The sequence below is a fragment of the Epinephelus lanceolatus genome, chromosome 7, assembly GCF_041903045.1.
Source record: "Epinephelus lanceolatus isolate andai-2023 chromosome 7, ASM4190304v1, whole genome shotgun sequence".
In the NCBI taxonomy this organism is placed as follows: domain Eukaryota; kingdom Metazoa; phylum Chordata; class Actinopteri; order Perciformes; family Serranidae; genus Epinephelus; species Epinephelus lanceolatus.
Window position 1 is genome coordinate 18003540 of NC_135740.1, and position 17397 is coordinate 18020936.

Genomic DNA, 17397 nt, shown 5'->3' on the forward strand with positions numbered 1-17397 from the left:
CAAGAACAGAGACAGCTGTCTTGTACTTTTCTCCTGCCATTATCGAGTACGCAAGTCCAACTGAGAAACATGAAATGAAGTGTTAAGTGACATGTTAATATGGTTAAGTGTGAACAACATGTTTTCTTTTTGTTTATTTAAATGTGTCATGGTAGGTAGTCACACTACACCTCTACAGTGTGTTTGAATGTACAGATGCAGAGTGGTTGAAAGAGATAACAAGATTTACATTTAGGCACGTAACATTAGCTTCTAGCTTCTATCCAACAATCAAAATATTAATTTGAATGAGCTGCTATTATTCTGTTTATATCACCCTTTATTTACACATGGTTAACCTTTATGAACAACAATAACCTATGGGTATTTTTGAGTTTGTTAAGCAGAAGAGGCATTGAATTGGAGTGGGAGTTTCCTGATGCTAAATATTGTAGTTCTCTTTCTGCCTGGCCCATTTCTATTGCCAGTATCAGCACAGTTAATCATTAAACTGCCCTGCCAAACACAAACCAGGGCACCCCACCCAGAACACATACAAAAAAGGACAGCAAGAGAGCTATCATGACTTACACTTCACATGAACTTGAATTTATACAGCAAAAGTATTTCAGTGTTTTTCAAGAAACATAAAAAAGGAAAAAAAGACTTTGTGTGTGTGTACTCATTTTTATTTCGGTCTATATGATACCTTAAAATGACAGTAATCATTGGACAGCCTGCAATCTGAAGGCACTGTTCAACATTTCCAATATGCTGTACATGTGGCGCACCTTTCTACACTGACGTGAACATCTTCATGTTGTAATTGACTCTGTAAAAAAAAGAAAAGAAAGAAAAAGAAAGACATCCTGATGGACAGGACAATCAGACACGAGAGCAGAAAAATGGCTTTGAAGGCTGGGAGGTCATAGGTCACTTGGTTTGGCTGAGGGACGGCAGCAGTTTAGGGACACGGACGATAGATACTGGCGTTAACCACTGCAGTTTCACTCTGTGATCAGGCTCGTCTCGTGTTTTTTTTTTTGCTGAAGTCTGTGAACGGAGCTGCAGAGACTTGATGAGTTTAATCCTCCCCTCCGCAGAGTATCAGCAGCGTTTTACGGTAGTCTCCCGAGGTATCGCCCTGAGCAATGATGGAGAATAACACACAGAAGGAGCTTGAATTAATGAGAAATACTGTTTTGTCTGCTGACATCTGGTCAACACACAGCTGAAACTGGAGAGCAGAGTATAACACTGTCTGTCTTGCACTGATGTTGGATGAATGTGAGTCATGGGGACAAGCAGAACTGACAAGCCACGAAATCAACCAAAATCAACCAGGGAGTTAAAAGTGGAATTACCCTTTATATCAGCTGACAGTCACAGATAGCCTACATATTCCTATCTTTACAGTCATCATCACAATTATTGAGACTAAATGCTTATAAAGGCCCAGTTCCTCATTTTGGGAACTATAGTCATTTGATTTCTTCCAGTTAGATGAGAAGATTGATACCACTGCCACGTCTGTACGGTAAATATGAAGCTACAGTCAGCAGCCTGTTAGTTTAGCTTAGCTTAGCTTAGCACAAAGACTGGAAACAAGGGGAAACAGCTAGCCATGTTCTGTATGAAAGTGACTAAATACACCCACCAGCACCTCTGCAGCAAGGGGTGGTAACTTTAGAGGTGCTGGTAGGTGTGTAGACATGGAATTTGTCTTCATCACCTCATCTAAGTCTCAGCAAGAAAGCAAATAAGCATAGAATATCCCCAAATCTTAAACTATTCATCTATCCCTTTAAATATTTTTTAAAGCCTCATTTCCACATAGCTCTGTGTACGTAGGCGAGTCAACCAGAAGTCCATTCATTCCTATCAGACCCTCTGTGACCTGTGACAGGCCATATGCACTGTGCCACAGTCATGAGCCTCGGCTACTGCTCAGCTGCCAAGCATCTAGAGCAGTGGTTCCCAACTGGTCCAGCCATGTGGTTCAGTTTCTCCTTATTTATTTGTTCAAGGTCCACACTGTTAAATACATTCAGTGTCATACTTCTCAAGCTAATTTGCTGTCTCTGTCAAGTAGCTGTTCGTTAGTCACTCACTCTACAGCAGAAAATGGCACTTCACAATAAAAACTCTGTGCTGGAAATTCACTGTACTTCAAAATAAAGTGTGGTTTTTAAGAAGTTGACACGTTTGCGAGTCATGTGTGGTCCATTCAGAATGGACCCGTGACCCAATTTTGGACTGCAACCCCCAGTTGGGAATCACTGATTTAAAGAATAGGAGTCTGGCCTATTTTTTCCTCATGGTGTGCGCAGTTTTCATCGAAAATAGACAGTGACAATGGTATTTTGATACTCATATTGACATCATACCACCTTTCACTACAGTTTCAATGTCTAGATCACTCACAGACATGAAAAAATAACAATATTTATTTTTAACCCACATTTCCTGTTTCTGTTTCAAAATAAAAGCCCTCTGACAACCTTTGTGTGGACAGAATTCCTTCATTTGTTAACACAAGGCTGTTTATTGTGAAATATATGCAGGACTGTGTTGGTGACAATGCAGCCACTTGCATGGCTCCATAAATTAGCGAAAATAGCTGATTTAATCTTTGTGAACACTGCAGAGGTGAGAGCCGCAGCAGTTCAGTGAGAAAGCTGGCACACACTGCTCACACAGGCCCATGTGTAACAGACTGATGAATGAAATACATATTTATGCCTTTTTTTTTTCTTTTTGTTTCTTTTTTTTTTTTGGAAGTGGAAAGTTTGACGGCATAGCTAGCTAACATTGGCTTCACGCTTGGAAGACCAAACTCCTTACTTTTTTGTCGCCATGCATTGCACCATGCACATATTTCACAAGATTGGACAATGACAAACACTTAAAATGAATTTTTCTGCCATTTTTTGGTTGCGTTTTATCGGTTGCAAAAAGCATTTCCTTGTGTTGAACACTAGGGTCGTACTTTGTATACTGTACGGAAATATGGACACAAAACAAAACCATGTGGAAATGAGGCGTTAATACATGTGCTTGCTCTGGGATGTCAGTTACGATAACATTTCTGTAAATTCATGGACATTTCTGATTTATCACATAAATACAAAGACTTGCTGTTAAACAAATTCCTTGAATAGAAATCTCTTGTGCGACTGAAATTAACTTCCTAAAAATATAAACAGAACTACACAACTCAAGAAATTCATGTACAAAAGATAGTAATTTTTTTCACTTCACAACACACTTCAGAATAAACAATATATAGCAATCCTTGCTGTTGCATAATCTCATAATATTTCTGGCAAAGCCAATCCAGGGCAGCCTACTTGCTTGTTTTTATTGGTGTCACGGTGATTTCATCTCTAAGTTATTATTGAACTGCTTCTGGGTACTTCCTGTCTCTGCGGCTGTAAGCCAATCACACAGCGGAAATGGAGAGGAAGTTAAGCATGCAAGGGAAATTCCTAAACAGCTGTGCAATAGCCACAGACTCGTAGTCCACCGCAGGAAGCTATAGACTGTCGTACCCCCCAACCCCACCGCAGCAGGAGGATGTGCAACACACACTCACACAGAGCGGGACAAAAGTCAAAAGCGAGACACACGGATGAGATGAGAACACAACAAACCAACCAGGAGTGTTAGTTGACAGAGACTCTGACTTACAATCATAGTTTCTACCTGGATGAATTCATGTAGGGTGGCGTCATGTGTTTCCTTAAACTCTTTACGAATGTTGAAAAGGTCGACCTCGCTACGGGACACCATGATGCGAATCAGCGCTCTGTCGTCTGTACCAAGGCCCTGCAATGGAGATCAATATAGATACTCTGTTATACTAACTGCTGCTGCCTGACAACTCTCAGCAGCATTAATACCCAGAAAGTACACAGAAGAAAACTAAATATATTACATGCATCAACAAATATGAACTTATCACTAGAGCTGCAATGATTAGTCAATTAATTATTGGATTGACAGAAAATTAATCAGCAACTATTTTGATAATAACTGTTTCAGTCATTTTTAAAAATATTTGTATATATTTTCAGGTCCTCAGATGTGAACATTTGCTGCCTTTTTGGTCTTACATGTTTTAAATATAATTTTATTGGAAATATTTTTGGGTTTGCATTTCTCACTGTTTTCTCAGGTTTTGTGGACCAATGATTATTAAAGAAATAATCAGCGATGAACAAAATCGATAGTTTCCACCCTGCTTATCACTATCTGGCATCCAAGGCTCTGATGGCATGCTGCAGACCTGCTGCTAGAATTATACAACAGCATAAAGTTGCCATATTTAAAGTATTATGAATGAATACCTTCATGGCTTTGTACAGACGGTCTGCAAAATAAGAGGGCTGGTTCTTTACACTGCGAACTGCAAAGCAAAGAGAGAGAGCAAGAGAGAGTCACAGAAAATATGTTGTCAGCAGTATACACTGATGCACTCAGAAGTAAAATAAGGTCAAAGACAGCAGTTACCTATTGCATAAAAGGAATTTTTGACATCTCCTGACATCTCCTTCTTGATAATCTGTTCAATGTCCTTGTTGGTGCATCTGACAAACTCCTGGAACACTGTGATAAGCAAGGATCAGTTATCATGAGCTACATTTTAACATTTAGAGAATCACACACATTTAGATTTGTTATTTAGTGATCACTGTGATCCATCTGTTTCGACCTTTACCTCTCCTAAGATGAGGAAAGCTTCTGGTGCACAGAATACTCATGAACTTCATCTCCATTTCATCAGAGTCGGCATTGCACGCGTCGGCAAGTTCCTGATTAAGTTCAGGGGGAACAAACATTTAAACCCATTCTTCAGTTTTATTTTTTGACACAATAAAAATGTTACAGGATACACTAAATCACCTGAGCATCTGCATTTGCTCTTTCCGCATCTGCAGGTCCCTCCTCTCTTGCACCCTGAACAGAGTAAAGACAGTTCAACACTCATCTATGATCTACTAAATATCAGCGGGTTCATCAAGAACATTTTGTTTTGTCTTTGATATGTACCATTAAACCTTGTAAAGGAAGAGTGTGCGTGTGATTAAATGGGCTTTTTTTGGTCCTCTTGCTACAGTCAGCAGGCAGACTGCAACTAGTGAGTGGGCGTGGAAACAAAACACAGTCTAAGTTCTCATGGTGATGAACACTACCTGCACGAGAGAAACAAGGATGCGGCAGAAGTGGCCTGATGTGTCTGACTGAATGGCTTCCTCCAACGACTTCTTATAGGCTGTGATGTAAAAGGTTTGCATGTAAAAGGTTTCCAGAACAACATAATTTATTGTTTATTTTATCTTACTTTATTTTATCTTCATCAGACTCACCATTCTGATAAGCTTCGTTCATGGCAAGTATTTCCTCATTGCTCCTGGTGACCAGGATCTCGATCAGAGCGTGTTCATCTGTCCCAGCCCCCTTTTAAGAATTAGGAGCTTTGATCACAATAAGGCAGGGGACTTTCACAAATGCAACAATAACAAAAACCAGACCACGAAAACAAAAACCACACCACACAGCTAGGAAGAGAGTACGTGTGAACCGTACCGTCTCATCTGTACCGACAAAATCCATGTTTTGCAATGCCTGTTCCAATTTCTATGATCTCTATTTGTGTTTCAATGACAGACCTTTCACATACTGTATTGATCGCCTGCTGCATGTGAATAAGTGAGGATGTGTCATGTGAAATATCAGAGCTGCAATAGACTGATTCACAATGCAGTGCAGGGCTGACCTTTTTAAGCCTAAATAGCACATTAGACAGTTCAGTGCTTGTGACCATTCAAGACGTAGAAACGCAACAAACAGGTGTTTATGTATTTAGTGTTTGTATGGATTTCTTTTTTTACCATATGGCCTCAAATAGGGAACTATTAGATTAAATAAGAGAGAGATAAAACTGTAAACTGTTAACACTAAATGTACTGAGCTCATCTCAGACTAAAGCATGAGTCAAGTTTGTACTGAAGGCGATTCAGCCAGTGTTTGGTGAGCTTTAAAAAACGTAAATGCAAAGCTATTTGACTTCCAAATTAGATTTTGCGTGATTGCCCTGTCATTCAGGCACAACTGACACCTCTCTTGGCCTGACATCAAACATCACAGACTTGGAAAATAAACATGCGTATTCATAAAAGGGTAAATTCCTGCCCCATGAGCTTTTCTCTCTATTACACACGTACTGTAAATCAACAAAAAAAATCATTAGGCGATCTGGATCAGCTGTACCTCCATTGCCTTCCTCATCATTTTGGCATCGAACTCTGCAGGGGTCAACATGAGCCCAATGATCAGCCTCTCCAAGTTCTTTGACAGCTCAGACTTCAGGTCCTTCATCAGATCCTGAGGACAGATCGAACACACTGAGTTACAGGAAACAGCCAGTAACCGCTGAGATGTTGAGTTTGACATATCCAGTGGTAGATGTGCATGTGCATCACAAATGAAGATGTAAGACATCGTTGAGGTTTTGGTAAATAATTTCTCTCACCCTTCCCAGTAGGGATTTGAAGGCCTGTCTGATCTCTTGCCTCTGAGCGTTGCTTCTGTGTGTAACAATGTCAATGATTGCATCTTCGTCTGTTCCTGTAAGTAGCAGCAGCAGGCAGCAACATTTGTAAAACTTGTTTTGTAAAAATTGTAGCAATGTGAATGTGCTTTTGAGGGTTGCATACCAAATCCCTTCATAGCTTTCCTCAGCGCTTGTGCATCAGCAGCAGGGTCAAAACTGGGTGCGGGGCGGACTGTTGGCCTCAGCTAAAATAGTGGGATGACATGATTAGAAGTGTAAGATTTAGTAATTACAAACACAATGCGCACAATGTAATTAAATTAAATATAATTAAATTAAAGTGTAAGATTAAAGCACAGAACATGCAGAACTCTGCAACATATTCAAAAGAGAGTAGAGTTTGTTGATGGGAGTGTGCCCTCTTGAGGTCAGAGGCCATGACACCACCAACAATGAAAAGGTGGGTAGGCTGAAAAACATCTCAGCTTTAGAGTGTTAGTGAGACGAGCTTTTGTTGTCAACAATGCTGAGATCTTTTTGACATTCACTCCAAGGACAAAGCGAGGCAAACCGTGGTTTGGAGAGCGCATTGTAACAAAAATTATTTGTATCTGAGTGAACATTCTGATCCCATCCGCGGTTACACAAAGCCTTTGCTGTGCAAACACGGCAGCAATATCAGCACAAGTTCATGGCACTGAAAGACGCAGGTCATTGCAGGGCCAGCAGGTAATTAGGGTACATGCTACTTCCACGCCAAACATGCAGTGACACATCTAAAGTGGGAGCAGATGGGGCCCAAACCTGGACTTTGGTCATGGCACTTAATTCCCACATCTTGTAGGCTATCTGAGCAGCTTCAGGGAAGAACTCTCCAGCTAAGCTGTAATGATCAGTTTGACACAAGACAGCACAGTCAGCAAAGCCAAAAGCTCAAGTGGTGCAGACATTTCTAGAAACAGGGGTCTTTTGTGAAATTAACATCATACTGCTGTTTGACTTTGGGACAGTCTTTCAATATCAACTTCACCAAGTAGTTCTCTTCACTGTTGCAATGACAACATGCGTCTTCCATCATTAAGTAAACATTTCATGGAGTTATACTCCCGTCAGAAAACGTTAACTCTTGAATAGTGGTGCTCTATCACCCCCCTCTGGTTGTTGCTGTTGCTTGCAGCCACACTGTAACTTACTCATCATCTCCTCCACACAGATTCAGCAGAGTCCTCTTGTAATCCCCTGATGTGTCATCCTGGCAGGTTTGAACACACACAGAATCAGGTTATAGCCTACGTGTATGACCAGCTGATGCTATTTGACTTGAAGTTAAAATCTTATTAGTATTTAACCAACTTTAATCATGTTATAAAGTGACTTCTCATATCTTAAACGGAAACACTCCCGAATGTCCAACATGTCTATTTCAGAGCGAGAGATCATGATCCTGATCAGGGTGTTGTCAGCTGTGCCGAGACCCTGGAAATGAAGGAGAGGACAGGGTTCAGGGTCACAGTCAGGGTCAGTTAGACTGCAGTCTGCCGCTGAGAAGAAAAACACGTCATCATGAAGGATATGAAGGTATATTTGTCTACAAAAAGTCTGGGACCAGACTGAACATCTATTTTTACTGAGAGTATGTTTACCTTCATTGACTTGTAAAGGTGCTTGGCAAAGAACATGGGAACACTCCTTATGCACTGGACTGTGAGAAACACCAAGAAGAAAGCCTGGTGTTCAACTGACAATTTGACAGCTCCCATATGTCGCAATAAAGCAGTATATTCAGTGTCTTTCTTACCAACAGCCAGCATCAGCCTCTCAAAGTCCCCAGACATCTCATTCTTTATGCTGTCCTCAATGGACATCTCTGCAATCTTCTCGAATGCATCGAAAACTAAAACAGAAGACAACATTGTGTAATGTTATTTATCTGATGTTGTCATGTTGATGTTAGCTCACAATGCTGTGCCTCAGTACAACCTCACAGGGCTACTAGCATGGCTGTAGAGCCTTGTTACACAAGGCCTCTTTACTTTTTAACAAATACTGAATCAACATCCACAAACTAGATTTACAGCCTTGCAGTTGTATACCTCGCCAACCAGTCAAGTTGCTGTTAAAATTTATATCCATCTCTGTGCACATGTGTAACCATGACAGCAGACAATGCCTCCAATATGAATGTTTCTGCAAAAAAGCTACAAATTCTAAAACATGAACGCTTCACACGCATCTTCAACCTGACAGCACACAAGATCTGTACAATCAGTACAGGGAACACAAGATTAGTGTCACCAATTCAGTATGTGTCTCCTTCGCTCTTCCTGAGTTATGGTGTTGAGTAATAGCCAGAAAAGTGTTTTTGCAGAATATTATGATGTGACAGTAAGGTTGACCTTTGACCTTTAGGATATAAACTATCATCTCTTTATCATTTTATCTTGTTAGGCATTTGTGTGACATTTTGTCATATTTGGCATATGGATTCTTGAGTTATGGTCAAAAACATGACTTGTGAGATCACAGTGACCTTGACCTTTAATCACTAAATTCTAATCAGTCCCTTGTTGAGTCCAAGGAAATTCTCTGAAGGCGTTCTTGAGATACTGCCTTCACAAGAATTAGACGTATATGAATGGACAATCTGAAACCATAATGCCTCCAGCATAAAAGCCTTCCAGAGGTATAAAAAGTAAACGCTCTTCTTCATTTTAATGACTTAATTTCTGTGATGACCACATAACTTCAAATTCAGTTCTGAATAGCAGGCCTCTGACGGTTTTCGTCGAAAGGACAGTGGCAGAGAAGTGCTAATGGTATGAAAATAACTTTTAAAGTGCCATTAGCTCTTAAGAGACCTGAGGTCACGGTGGGAATGTGTAGATGCCTCACTGTTGTGTTAATTATCCTGAAAGCCATGCTCACCCATGTTGAGGTGGGTCACACTACGGTTTCCCAGGATCATGATAAATTTGGCCTCGTCAGTCCCCCACTGCTCTTCTCCTGCTGCATACAGATCCTACGCAGAGGGGACGAAGAGCAGGATGAGATTGTGTTAGAAATAAAAGAACACAACAAATGTTTCAGACAATAAAAATACAGAGAGCTCATCTTCATCAATTATTAATCCCATCATACAGTGCAAATCAATATATCTGGGTTTTTGATGTTAAAAAAAAATTCCACTGATTGGTTAATTTGGTGTGACTGCTTTTTAGCTGTGCTAGCTGCATGGCTAAAAGGATATCAATGTCGGTCAGCTGGTGGGTTGGTTGGCCCACAACTGGAATCAAAGCTTAAATTTAGATGGACTTCCACTTTTTTTTTTAAAGTGCAGACGTAGAGTACGCCACAAATGAGTCCTAAAACCCAGAAATTAGTTAGCTTTTAGCAGTTAGCAAGGGGTCTATGGTGAGATGCCTAAAATAAGGTCTGTGTTTAACACAAGCTTAAGAGACTTTCACATTTTGTTCTACAGCATAAAATACGTAGGTAAATACCCCACTCGTGACCTTTGAAGCTAATATGTGTCTTAAAAAGGCGGTTGCAAACCAGTGGCTAAATGAGACTACAGAATGTCATTACGCCTAGCGTTAGCTTTTTTTTTCTGGTGATTGCATTTAGGCTTCTAAATCATGAAACTGGTGTCCATTTGTGAAGATTATCTTGCTGAATAAAATGTGTAAGTATCACAAACGTTTGTTTGCCACAGAGTTCATTTTTAGCAATTATCCAAAAATCCAATGAAAAAATCCCATGGGCTCTTTGACCAGGGAGCCAGGGCGACGCTAACTTCCATGTCGGCCTACAGAAAAACACTCTATTATTGGTCCCTAGAGGACACAGTTTATTGACTCTGGCAACCCCCTGCCTTTTCATTTAGCATCATTATCAGATAAAAAAAACTGTCTGTCCTGTAAAATTAATGACAATGGCTTAGGTTTAGTGCTAATTAGCTAATGTTAGCATGTTAATATGCAAAACTAAGATGATTAACACAGTAAACGTAATAGGCTATCTTCTAAACAGCATGTTAGCATTGTCATTGTGACCATGTTAACATGCTGGTTTTAGCATTTCACTCAGAGCCCTGTCAGAGTACAGCCTTACACAGCTGCTAGCATGGCTTTAGACTTATAGTCCTGTTGATATATATTTTCATTGACTCAACAATGTCTTGAATAATATAGGCACAATCTTTTGAAACAATATATCCATATTAAAAGCAAATTAGTTAGAAGTATTATTATGTAGAGAAAAGTCTACACACTTAGTAAAAGAATGTACACTTTAAAGATTCTTTAAAGACTTTATAAATGAAGGGCATACGAAGTGAATAAGCCCAATCACTCTGCTCTTCTGTGCCAGTCATAAAAAATTCAGATTCTCACTTGTGCATCCTGCTCCACCAGGTCTGCGTTCACCACTCCTGACTCATCTCTGGTCCCCTGAAACCATCAAACAAATACCATCAGTCAGCAGTTAAAGGTAAGACAGTCACTGTATGGTTGACCGGACCAAACTCCTCAATGAACTGACCTGAAGTAAAACAACCAGCATCTTCTTAAAGTGACCCGACGTGTCCATGATGATATCCTCCTCCATGTCACTGCCATAGGCTGAGGACACAGACATCAGTGTCAAATGCTGAGAAATGTTAAGCCAATAATATGCTGATTTAATGAACATGCCTTACCGTCCTTGTATGCTGCAACCATCTCATGCATCTGTTTGTTGTTCCGAGATGCCATGACTTCAATAAGGCATCTCTCGTTTGTTCCAGCTCCCTTAACAAAGAGCATTAAGTTAAATACGAAGCACCTTCTGCTTTATTAGATGTGATTAGAGTCTTATGAAGAGAGAGTAATGAGGTAAAAGTCTTACTTTGACTGCATCATGGATTTCTTTGGCATCATGGTAGGCTGGGGTTCTCATCAGACTGACAATGAGACGCTCAAATTTGCCTGTGAGCTCATACTTCAGGTCCTCAATCAGGTCCTGTTAAAACATAATGGACTTCTAAATACTTGTGTTGTAAGTTGTTGTATGGCATGATATTTAAACCAGCTCTTTACAAAAAGTTTTCATTTTAGCAAACAAAAAAGAGATGATATAATGGTATGCATTCTTCTACCTTTCCAAAGTTGCATTTGTACGCTGTAATGACTTCCTGCCTCTGTGCGTTGCTCCTCGAGGTGACCAGGTCCAATATGGCCTCTTTATCACTCCCTGAGGAACACAAAGCAACATTTTCAACAACCTTCATCTCAGTCACAGAAGCTGATCTCTGACTGCGTCACCGTTATTCGGTGAAATTCTTTGTGAGATCTTTCAGCCCACGAGGTGAGAAGGTGAAAGATGACCTTTTCCCCTCCGCAGCCAAAAATCATGGAGGAGTGAAGCACTCACCGATGCCTTTCATAGCATTGTAAAGGGCCTCGGCATCAGCGCTGGGATCAAAGTCCGGAGCATCTGTTATTGTACCTCTGAACACCTGTAAGAAAAACAGTTCAACTGAATTTTAGAGGTGAGACATTTTTAATATGTTTCAAGAACAAAGTGACGTACAGAGAAATGCAACTTTTTGCACTAGTGTGGGTTTTCTCTGGGTACTCCAGTTTCCTCCCACAGTCCAAAGACATAGAAGTTAAAGGCTGACTCTAAATTGGCCATAGGTGTGAATGTGAGCGTGAATGGTTGTCTGTCTCTATGTGTCAGCCCTGTGATAGTCTGGTGGCCTGTCCACAGTGTACCCCGCCTCTTGTTCAATGATAGCTGGGATAGGCTCGAGGCCCCCGTGACCCCTAACAGTATAAGTTGTTCACAAATGAATGAATACTAAGAATGGCAATATCTCCCTAACAGTTTATTAGATTGCCATGGACATTCGTAGTCCCCAGAGGATAAAGCTATTGACTTTTGTGGACTTTTTCTCTTGTTCCAGCATGAGGCTGACATTTATTTTTTGCTAAATGTCTTTATAAATATTTAATGGATTGGCATGAACTTTGTTTTATGTGATTCCTTAACTAAGGGTCAGAAGGTTAGGACACAAAGAACACTCTGCTTTGGGTCACAAGTTTGCCCTGCACTTCCCTTATTCTAGCAATGCACTGGCTTCATCCACACTTCCTTGCAGGGTGCGCGTAGTGGACTGTGTAAAAGTGGCAGTGACGGGACACTGGGACAGGAGGTGGAGCAAAGTCTGCCATTACAGCAGCTGACTGCTTGCACCTGTCTCGCCCCCAGCTGAGCAGAGGAAAGCCTGCTGTCTGTGTATGTGTGTGCGGCCGGTGCGTGTGTGTCAGGGTGGGACAGCGGGTGTGAATGAGCAGCAGGGAGTCAGGTTGCACACAGAGCAGCTCTCTTTGCAGGGGTCTGTCATACAGCAGCTCAAAGTGTCAGAATATACAAACAGACTCCACTGGGCATGTAAAGAAAGGTTAAAGCTCTGCAGAGGGGCATTCTTTTACAAAATGGAAGCTCCTGCTCACATTTGAGAATGACCACAGCTCTATCATTTCGGCCCTAAGCTTGTTCACTGTGGGAAATAAGAAAGCTCGGAATCCATTTTAAAAGCTCAGACTGCAGCTGCTGCCGTAGAGATTACTGCTGCATCGAGGCAGCCAGCCAGAATATGCTCCCCACCTTGGTGAGGGGCCACTGCACATGCTCTGATCCTCTGCTTCACTACAACGACCATCACTCTTCACGACAGCTGGAGAGCTTCACCCACTTAGCAACAGGGCCACAAATACAAGCCCCTAGCAACAGGCCTTTGACTAAACTAATCACATTCTTGTGATGGGTCTTATGTGGGAGAGTCCTAATGTGGATTTAATGTTAGGAGCTACATTTCTAACCCTTCTTTCCTCTTTGCTTGTTGCTTCCTCTGTTACCAAAGCCACAGCTGTGCAGAGTTTAATTAAGAGCAAGTGACCTCAGGAAAGGTCAGGATGACAGGACACAGACTCGCATCTTGAACAATAAATTTGTAAGACAAAGCCTTTGCCTTTGGAGAGAAGCTGTCAGGTGTGTCTATCAGCTGTGCAGATGCCACAGGAAGCAATGACACCCTACACTGCTGCCTTTATGATGGCGAGGAATCACATGGTGGCGGGTGGCAGAAAATGACCTCACTCTATCCACACCTCATTCAATGGGCACAAAACCACCCATGTTCCACAGACATGAGATCTGCTCAGCAGCTTGATACGATCCAAATCAAACTTACATAATGCAAGATGGGAGAGATCCCGTCCACTTACCATGGCTGTATTTGGTCTTCTGTGTTAACACTGCGCAGGAATCAATAGTTACAAGCCTAAAGGGGGAGAGGGAGAGAGAGATATGCTGATGTTTGGCTTTATAGCAGCATTGCAAAACATCCTGTCCTGGTGAGGGTGTCATTCCCCTCCAGTTTGCGGGAAATTGTGTTGCAAAGGCATAATATGCATGATGACCCTGTCTTTTCCCTGAGTAAATCTAATCAGGCTGTCTGTTCAGAGTGCTGCCTGATTAAAACTGATCACAGTCTGTGGTAATTATTAGAGAAAAAGCCCAAGAAACAAAACAGTTTCCATCAGACTGGACCTCACATACACCTAAAATGAGTTGTTGGTGGATGGAATTTGCAATCAATGAATTGGCAGGAAAAGTATTTAGTCACATTTTCCGTGCTGCCATACTCCAACATATAATGCAGCCATTCAGTAAAGCATATGGAGACCCAGCTGCTGTGGAGAGACTACTACTGCTAACTTTTTCTGACTGATTATATTTCTAAATGTGGAAACACAGTGCAAAATTATAATCACTTTTTACCAAAAAAGATCAAATTGAAGATGGAAAAATTATTTGACAAATTTAGCTTATATCCAGCCATCTTTTTTACAGAGGCTTTTAGTGCTGTACCGTTTGCTTAAGACAGAAGTCGAGCTCTCCCAAAATAGCATGCACATTTTAACCTAGCGTCAGAATGAAGGTCTGGGGGGGAGTGGGCCTCTATATATGCAGAGCCACACCCTTCTCTGTACCCCATGCTATAGAATAAACTCTATAGCCTCTAAGCTTTATATAAACTTTTTTTTTTTACTTTAGACTTTGCTCTGTAACAAAACAATGCTGTTATAGTTGTAAAATATATCACCTTTATATCCACTAATTCAATTCTTCCAGGGGAATCCTGCTGCCTACTGCAATTCATTGGCACATGTAATAATGACGCATCAGTAAACTTCTCCAGAAGCACTTTCGCTTCGGACTGAAGAGGTCTCCACATAATTATGATTATGGCTTACCTTCTGTGTGCAGGCAGTATCCGGTGAGAGTGGTCCTGCTGTCTCTGCTCTGTCCCCGCTAACCCCAGTCTGACTGTCTGTCTCCTCCGGTCAGACTCAGGCAGTCCCGTTACGTGTCCTCTGTGACGCAACGACTGCGGCGCTCTCTCGCGCAGCCTCTTGTGTGTGTGTGAGGCAGAGTGTGGCAAGGCAATGTCTTACAGTAAACGGTATACTATGTAAAAAACGTATGAGACCGAACATCCAGTCCTAAGTGAATCATTACGCAGAGAGCGTGCTCAGTTTTACGCATGTACATGTACATGTTTTACGCATGTACCTCTCCTTAAAGACATTTAAAAGCAGTTTAATTAAACACGTAAAGACAAGTTTCTGCTTTAAACTCGATTGTCAGACCTTCTGATCTTTGTCACATGACTGACAGTTCAAATGTGATTTGAACAGAGGGGAGTTTGCTGGCGTTGGTGTGAGAACTTGCCTGCTCTATTTCTGTCCTATCAGGCGCCTCTTCCAGTAAGAGTGGGAGAGACAGCAGCATAGTAAGGGGGGCAGAGGAGAGTGAGGCCATGTCAGCATTGTGGACTACAGAGGGAAACATGATAATGAAACAAATGACTCATAGTTTCCCATAAGCTCAAGTAGTGGTGCTATGATGGGAAGCACAGACACTGATACAAACATGATTTAAAGCCCACAGATTCATGCCTTATATGTATATATATGTGTGTGTGTGTGTTTGTGTGTGTGTGTATGTGTGTGTGTGTAGCTCCTGTGATGTTCATGCAGGGTTTTGATGCATTAATACCTGATGATAGTGTATGGAGTTTGGTGGCAGAAAAGGTGATGAGAGAGGAGAGGTCATGCCAGTGCCACACATAGCAAAAGCATTGCTCAGTATGTTTCAGCCTTACTGGAAGCCAGCCTCAGTGTCATTGACTTTGTGGTTACTATCAGTGTTTCCCTGACATCACCTGACCTCAGTGTACTGTGTAAACATAAAGGACACTTTTTAATCATGCCTCTATTTGAATGGGTCAGTCTATTGAAGGACAATGGTTGTTTCTGACTCCCTCATTCTTATGTCACATTATCCCAGAGCTTTTATGTTCCCTCTGCCAGTGTTCAGAGCTCAGAGTGAGAGGGAACCATATGAGGTAAACCCACATGGTGGTGGGAGGCACCAGTGATGACATGTAGTTGTTGTACACTGACCTCTTCTGCTTTGAAAATGCATTGCACACTGATCACTAGAGATGTGACTGTAAATCAGACAGAGCTGGGAACACTGCAAGAACAACTGAACTCAGTAATATCCTCAAGAGCATGAATAAGGTCAATATGGTTGGTGTAAGTCACAGAAAATGTGTTTATTATGTATTGAAAACCTTTATTTTTTTCATGATTCATGAAAGTTTTGATTGTATCTTCACGTTTTTTTCTTTTTCTCAGAACTGTTCAATCCAATTCAATTCATAAATTTAAGAAAAGGAATGAAAACAAAACAAATGTAGTGAGCACAAAAGCATTTTTGACATTCTGAATGGGATTTGCTGCTCACAATTCTCACCCTGTGCCTTCCATGCAATAATGAGCACATTATGATCCAAACTGGTCGGGAGTGAGAAAGGCTACTTTGTAAGTAATTCCATTGAGTGGGAGGGTCACACAGGCCAGTCTTGTATATATCGCAGTAAAAATCATGTTTCCCTTATCCGAGTCAACAGCACGGATATTTTTGCTCCACTGCTCTGTTTTCGCCACACAGTCACCAGTCACTCCTCGTGGGACTGCAGACAAGGTAAAGAACTTGTGTATCTACTGAGTGAAATTATCATCAGCAAGTCAGATTCAGATCCCTGACCTCTGCTTTAGCTTCTGTGAATGCTGGACTGCAGGAAAATGCCTTTTCTTTTTTAAATGAACATTAGACAGCCATAAATGACACATTAATGATCATTAACTAGACTTGATTGCTATCCAGATCAACCCTCTGATCATAAAGCTGCGCATCACGTGCATTGTAGCTGCTATTTAGATAAGCTTTACCCCCATTGTTCCTCTGGTAACGATATCTCAACTTGTGAGATCTGCAGATAGGAAGCCTGAGCTTTAAGTTTGGTCAAAGGTACACTGACCGTCCACACTGGCTGCCGTCTTACTCGCCCAGTGCCTGCTGAGTTAGATGCCAGGGGGGATTAGGTGAGCTGAAATCCCCTGTTGGGAGATGAGAAGGCGAAAGCTACCTTTCAGAGAGTAAGTGTGCAGCCTGCTGCATGCATGAGCCATGAAAGCTGCTTTGTCCTCCTCTGTTTCATTGACTCTCAGGGCTGTTAGTCTGGCAGGCTCACACTTACAGGTAGAGACGAGGACACGGCTCCTATAAGGCAAGCAGGAAAACTCCAGTATAACTGCAGTGACAAGGTCGCAGGCCATAAATTCATTAAGCAACACATGCATGTAAACACATCTTGAGAACATACAGTGCAGTTGGTGGAGGGGGTGTGACGTAGCGTCTGAAAAGCAACCGCTCTGCATACTTCTTTAATGTATAACCATGTTCTT

At 41.5% G+C, this 17397-nt stretch overlaps 1 protein-coding gene across 2 annotated transcripts; it reads right to left on the reverse strand.

Annotated features, from left to right (window-relative positions):
* Nucleotides 1-646: 646 nt before the first annotated feature.
* Nucleotides 647-15022, reverse strand: anxa6 (annexin A6). Of its 2 annotated transcripts, none has more exons than XM_033633174.2 (25): nucleotides 14836-15022; nucleotides 13804-13859; nucleotides 11945-12029; nucleotides 11670-11764; nucleotides 11420-11533; nucleotides 11232-11322; nucleotides 11075-11154; nucleotides 10927-10983; nucleotides 9461-9554; nucleotides 8334-8429; nucleotides 8179-8237; nucleotides 7889-8011; nucleotides 7729-7787; nucleotides 7340-7418; nucleotides 6699-6780; nucleotides 6515-6609; nucleotides 6253-6366; nucleotides 5349-5439; nucleotides 5175-5254; nucleotides 4885-4938; nucleotides 4700-4793; nucleotides 4492-4587; nucleotides 4329-4387; nucleotides 3670-3807; nucleotides 647-1123 (listed from the first exon to the last, which is right to left on the reverse strand). In XM_033633174.2, the coding sequence occupies exons 2-25, from the start codon at nucleotides 13804-13806 to the stop codon at nucleotides 1064-1066; spliced, it is 1998 nt and encodes a 665-aa protein (XP_033489065.1). In that variant the 5' UTR covers nucleotides 13807-13859; nucleotides 14836-15022; the 3' UTR covers nucleotides 647-1063. The 2 variants fall into 2 exon arrangements, with proteins under 2 accessions (XP_033489065.1, XP_033489066.1); XM_033633175.2 differs by having other exon boundaries at nucleotides 3685-3807; nucleotides 14836-15021.
* Nucleotides 15023-17397: the final 2375 nt, after the last annotated feature.